Source organism: Zeus faber (genome assembly GCF_960531495.2).
Source record: "Zeus faber genome assembly, chromosome: 2".
Lineage (NCBI taxonomy): Eukaryota > Metazoa > Chordata > Actinopteri > Zeiformes > Zeidae > Zeus > Zeus faber.
The window spans coordinates 52,677,890-52,684,344 of record NC_137189.1 but is presented as its reverse complement, the minus strand read 5'-3'; the positions used below and the strand labels follow the sequence as shown (position 1 = coordinate 52,684,344).

Below are 6,455 nucleotides of genomic sequence, written 5' to 3'. Positions count from 1 at the left end.
ACATGAGTGGGGGTGAGAAGGGAGTGAGAGGTATACAGGAGTGAGAGTGAGGCAGGATGAAGAGTGAGACTGGAGTGAGAGGTAGACAGGGTGGAGAGTGAGACGGGAGGGAGAGAGGAAGGAAAGGGACACAGGAGTGAGACATGAGTGAGAGTGAGACAGGAACATGACAGGGTGGAGAGTGGAGAGTGAAACAGGATTTAGAGTAAGACAGGAGTAAGAGCTAGACAGGAGTGAGAATGAGACATGAGTGAGGGTGAGAAGGGAGTGAGAGGTAGACAGGAGGGAGAGTGAGATAGAAGTGAGACTGGAGTGAGAGTGAGACAGCAATGAGACAGGGGTGAGAGTGAGACAGGAGAGACAGTGAGACAGGTGAAGAGTGAGACAGGAGTGAGAGGTAGAAAGAAGGGAGAGTGAGACATAAGTGAGACTGGAGTGAGCATGAGACAGCAACGAGACAGGAGTGAGAGTGAGATAGGAGGGACCGTGTGACAAGAGTGAGAGTGAGACAGGAGTGAGAGAGAGAGAGTGTACTGCTCCTTTAAATCAGGGCGTTTGATTATGTGGGTGCGCGGGTCCGTGCGTGCACGCGCAGAGGGCAGACGGTGGGGGGGGGGGGGGGGAGGGGGGGGGCAGGTTTAAGAGCGGCTCCCGTCTCACTCCGCTCTGCTCTCTGCGGGGTCTCAACATGCGTCCCTCGACCCGGCTTCCGGTCCTCAACATGCGTCCCGCGGCCCGGCTCCCGGGCCTCAACATGCGTCCCGCGGCCCTGCTCCCGGTCCTCAACATGCGTCCCGCGGCCCGGCTCCCGGTCCTCAACATGCGTCCCGCGGCCCGGCTCCCGGTCCTCAACATGCGTCCCGCGGCCCGGCTCCCGGGCCTCAACATGCGTCCCGCGGCCCTGCTCCTGGTCCTCTGTGCGGGTCTCTGCGGTGTGAACGCGCTCCCGGGGCGCACGCATTGCAGGGGTTCGCGCTGCCTCGCTCTGTTCCTGCAGCCTGTGGACGCGAAGGAGGCCACGCGCGGCTGCGCGCAGCGCGGGGGACACATCTGGACCGCGCGCACCCCCCACGGAAACCCCGAGCTCGTGCCTCTGCTTAGAAACGTCACGGGCGCCTTCTGGATCGGGCTGCAGCACCCGGAGGGGCGGTGTCGGGGCGGGGTCGGCCTGACCTGCAGGGACCCGGGCTCCGAGCTCCATCACTGGAAGGAAAACACGAGCAGCTGCGAGCTGTGGTGCGCGTGCGTGTCGGCGGAGAACGTCGGCACGCGGGTGCAGGAGGCCTGCGTTGGCGCGCTCAGTGGCTTCATCTGCCAGCACCGGTTCGACGGGTGTCGGGGTCTGACCCCGGTCCAGGACCAACAGGTCCGCTACCGTTCTCCCGTGGAGTTCGACGGGGATCCCGGGATGTTTGCGGCGGGAACCGTGGCGACCGTCAGCACGCCCGCGGCCACGCACTCCAGGTCCATCTGCGGCTCTGGCGACTGGCTGCGCGCGCCCTGGAGCTGCGAGGTCCAGAACGGAGGCTGCGACGGCGCGTGCGAGGGGAGAGCGTGCACGTGTCCACCGGGACAACACCTGCGTCCGGACCGCGTCACGTGCAGCGCCGACCCGTGCGCACGGTGCGAGCAGCTGTGCCGCGAGGAGCGCGGCGCCCAGGTGTGCGCGTGCAGGGACGGCTTCGCGCTCGCCGGCGACGGGAGCGCGTGCGTGGACGTGGACGAGTGCGTCGACGTTGAGGAGTGCGCGGGGGAAGACACCGCGTGCGTGAACACGGCGGGGGGGTTCCACTGCGCGTGTAGGGAGGGCTTCGTGGAGGAGGACGGGAAGTGCGTGAACGTGGAGATCTGCGGCTCGTGCGAGCACCTGCTGTGCCCCCAGCTGGAGGGCGTGCGCCGGTGCGCGTGCCGCAGCGGGTTCCGGGTGTCGCACGAGGACCCCACCAAGTGCGAGCAGCACTGTGCGCACGCGCAGTGCCCGGCGCGCTGCCTCCCGGACTCCGACGCGCAGTGCTTCTGCCCGGACGGGTTCATCCAAGACGCGAGCAACGGGACGGCGATGTGCACGGACGTGGACGAGTGCGCGCAGCAGCGCCTGTGCCCGCACGCGTGCGTGAACACGCCCGGGAGCTACAGGTGCGCGTGCAGCGAAGGGGTCGAGGTGTCGGAGGACGGGCAGTGCGAGGGCACGGGTTCGGGTTCGGGTTCGGGTTCGGGTTCGACCCCCCGCCCCGAGGGCGGAGCCACGCGACCTACCGCCGTGCCGTCGTATGTGCGCGCGGGCAGCATCATGGGCATCACGGGCTTCCTGGCGCTGTGCGCGTGCGCGCTGCTGCTGCTGCTCAGGTACGCGGCGAGACGTTGCAAGAGCCTGGACCTGACCCCCCTCCGGGGTCCGGACGGGAAGGGGATCCACCTGCAGCAGGTCCACACGGTCTCCACTGAGCGGTACCAGAGGATCCGCTGGGATCTGTAACCCTGGTCCAGGAGCCGGAAGACCTGGAGGACCTGGAAGACCTGGAAGGACCTGTGACCCTGGCACCCATTGCTAGTATTATAATGTTATTATTATAATGTTATTATAACTAGTATTATAATGTTATTATTGCTTGTATTATAATGTTATTATTATAATGTTATTATTGCTAGTATTATAATGTTATTATTATAATGTTATTATAACTAGTATTATAATGTTATTATTATAATGTTATTATAACTAGTATTATAATGTTATTATTGCTTGTATTATAATGTTATTATAATGTTATTATTGCTTGTATTATATGTTGTTATTATTATAATGTTATTATCACGAGTATTAGAGTGTTATTTTTACTAGAATAATGCCATTTTACTCATATTATAATGTTATTTTTACTAGTATTTTGATGTTATCATTACTTGTATGATGTTATTATTCATTCTTAATGTTATAGTTATAATGTTATTATTACTGGTATTATAATGTTACTATTCATTCTTACCAGTATTATAATGTTATTATTATAATGTTATTATTACAAGTATTAGAGTCTTATTCTTACTAGAATAATGCTATTCTACTCAAATTATAATGTTATTTTTACTAGTATTTTGATGTTATTATTACTTGTATGATGTTATTATTAATTCTTAATGTTATTATTATAATGTTATTATTACTAGTATTGTGTTATTATTAATTCTTAATGTTATTATTATAATGTTATTATTACTAGTATTGTGTTATCATTATTATTTCTACTATACCTCCGTCTGACCAGAGTAAATATATTTATACAGCTAATTTGATAATACTACCACTGCATAGTTCTACTACACAATGCTGCTATAGAATTTGTACTTTAGTCCATGTTGGGATACTAGTTAGCTTAGTGCTACTTTCTGTTAGCTTTATTTCATAGAGTTTAGTTTATTAAAGTTTATTTTATTTTATTATATTCTCTCTCTCGACTCATTGAACTCATAAAAAAACCCTGAAATAAAGTTCAGTTTTATTTCCTTTGTTTTGCATCAATGTTATTTAAAGCTATATTAATATTTTATTTTAAACTGTACTCATTTGTTATTTTAAACTATATAAATGTTTAATTTCACACTATATTAATAAGTTATTTTAAATGACTAAAACGGACTTAACTGGTTAAACTGACTGAACGGGTTCAACTGGTTAAAGCTGTTTAGCTGGTTAGACAGCTTTAACCGGTTAAACTTTTAAAACCGATTAAACTAGTTAGACAGCTTAAACCGGTTAAACTTTTAAAACCGATTAGACTAGTTAAACTGCTTTAACCGGTTAAACTGGTATATGGGGGCCAGGAACGGGGCAGGGGGCGGGGAACACGGGGAACAGTGGGCGGAGGGGGGAGACCCAGCTCGTGCGTCACCGGGCACTGGGAGCGGCCCTGAGACACCTCGAGCCCGCGCGCTAAGCGGTGTGACGCACGAAGATGCAGAGCGCTGGGCTGCTCCACGCGCTGCTCTACGCGGTGGGTCTGATCCGGGTCCCGCTCCCGGTTCTGGCGGAGGAGCTGCTCTCCCCACTGGACGCGTCCTGCCGCGGGACCCAGTGCTTCGCGGTTTTCTCTCTGCGGGAGGATTTCCACGGCGCGATGCGGCGGTGCGCGCAGCGTCGCGGGATCCTGATGACCGTCCGATCCACGGTGTCCAGGGACGCGCTCGGTTTTCTGCTGAACAGGGTCCCGGGCCGGTTCTGGATCGGACTGAACTCCAGCAGCGGCTGCCCGGACACGGCGGACGGGTCGCAGGGCTTCCGGTGGGTCACCGGCGAGCCCGAGACGGACTGGTCGGCGGACGGCGGCTGCTCCGCGCGGTGCGTCACGGTGTCCCGGGAGGACGGGTTCCGGTTCACCGCGGAACCCTGCGGCGACGCCCCGCACGGGTTCCTCTGTGAGTTCCGCTTCCAGTACCCGTGCTCCCCACTGGCGCCGGGGAGCGTCGCCACCTATCGGCTCCCTTTTGGCCTCCGGGGTGGGTCCCTACGGTCGCTACCGCCGGGGAGCGTGTACCCCCCGGGGAGCGTGTACCCCCCGGGGAGCGTGTACCCCCCGGGGAGCGTGTACCCCCCGGGGAGCGTGTACCCCCCGGGGAGCGTCGCGATGAGCGGAGACTCCGCGTGGCGCTGCGCCGCGGGGGCGTGGGTGCGCGCGCCCTGGAGCTGCGAGATGGAGGAGGGGGGGCACGCGTGCACGTGTGGACAAGGCTTTGAACTGGCGGAGGACGGATGGACGTGCACGGACATCGACGACTGCGCGCACGAAGGACGGTGTCCTGACAGGAAGCACGTGTGCGTCAACACGGCGGGGAGTTTCCGCTGCGCGTGCCCGTCCGGCTACAAGTCAACGGGCGCAACGTGCGTGGATGTGGACGAGTGCGTGCCCGCGCCATGCGAGCACTTGTGCGTCAACACGGCGGGTAGCTTCCGCTGCGCGTGCTACGAGGGGTACCGCCTGACTTCATCAGCCCCGGAAAGATGCGAGCTGCATTGCGGGCGCCAGGAGTGCCCCGCGGAGTGCGACCCCAACGACCCCACTCTGTGCGCGTGCCCTGAAAACTACATCCTGGACGCCCAGGAGGCGGGGCGCATGGTGTGCGTGGACATCGACGAGTGCGCGATGGGCGCGTGCGAGCAGGTTTGCGTCAACAAGTATGGGAGCTACTCGTGCTCGTGCCACAAGGGGTTCACACTGGGCTCCCGGAACCGGTGCGTCCGGGACTGGGGGGACGCGACAACGGAGGACCGGGAGGGGTCCTCCTCCTGGACCACTCCGGGACCCGGGCCCACCGGTCGGACGTCCAGGCTTACCGCGGGTGCGCTTCTGGGGATATCGGTGTCCGCGGTGGTCTCCTTCCTCATAGCTGTGGTCCTGGTGGTCCACCTGCTGGGCCAGAGGAACCAGGAGGAGCGAGACCTGCAGCAGGACCTGGACTGGCAGCGGGACGTGGACTGGCAGCGGGACCCGGACCTGTAGCGGGACCAGGACCTGCAGCGGGACCTAGGCCTGTAGCGGGACCTGGACCTGCATAGGGACCTGGACCTGCAGAGGAACCTGGACCTGTAACTGGACCTGGACCTGCAGCGGGACCTGTACCTGTAGCTGGACCTAGACCTGTAGTGGGGCCTAGACCTGCAGCGGGACCTGGACCTGCAGTGGGACCCAAACCTGTCGCTGGACCTGGACCTGTAGTGGTGCCTGGACCTGGAGCGGGGCCTAGAACTCCAGCGGGACCTGCACATGCAGCAGGACCTGGACCTGCAGCGGTAGCTGGACCTGGAGCTGGATCTGGACCTGCATCGGGACCTGGACTTGTAGCACACTGGGAACCCGGGAGCAGACCCGGTGTGTCCTGCAAAGCCTCCTGGATCTTCTTGGATCTGATCCTTGCTCGAAACTTTGTGCCAAAGTTTCATGTTTAGTAAAAAACATTAAATATTTTTATGCAAATGATCTGTGTGAGTTTTGTTGTGGTTGGGGCCTGGAGGTGCTGGGGGCCAGGGGGCAGGGTGGGAACTACATGGAGCCATTTGGAGCTTGGCTCCTCTTAAAAAGACATGAGCTCCCCTGAAATTATTATTAAAATGTTGGGGGTCTTTAAAATATTCAAGATTCAAGATTCAAGATTCAAGATTTTTATTTGTCACATACATATACATACTTCCATACATATATGCAGTGAAATGTAATGCAACGCACCCGGTGATAGCACACAAGAAGTCCTAGGAAAAAGTACTAAAATAAAATAAAATAAAAAGTAGAAAATTACTTTCTAATAGACCGACTAACTGACTCCTAAAACGTAATACAGTAAGTGGAATACTTATAGAATAAGATAAAAAATATATAGAATAAAATACAATAAAAAATAAATTGAAATAAAATGGACAATATTGACAATATGCTCTTTTGATCATGTGAAGAATTGTCCTTTTA

At 55.7% G+C, this 6,455-nt stretch overlaps 2 protein-coding genes across 2 annotated transcripts; both read left to right on the top strand.

Moving 5' to 3' along the window:
* The first annotated feature begins 679 nt into the window (after positions 1 to 679).
* LOC307246614 (thrombomodulin-like) lies at positions 680 to 2,650 on the top strand. The gene has a single exon (XM_080022596.1). It carries the CDS (start codon positions 689 to 691, stop codon positions 2,474 to 2,476), a length of 1,788 nt encoding a protein of 595 aa, XP_079878722.1. The 5' UTR covers positions 680 to 688; the 3' UTR covers positions 2,477 to 2,650.
* A 1,264-nt stretch (positions 2,651 to 3,914) lies between these two features.
* Positions 3,915 to 5,918, top strand: thbd (thrombomodulin). The gene has a single exon (XM_080021004.1). It carries the CDS (start codon positions 3,954 to 3,956, stop codon positions 5,493 to 5,495), a length of 1,542 nt encoding a protein of 513 aa, XP_079877130.1. The 5' UTR covers positions 3,915 to 3,953; the 3' UTR covers positions 5,496 to 5,918.
* The last annotated feature ends 537 nt before the right edge of the window (positions 5,919 to 6,455 follow it).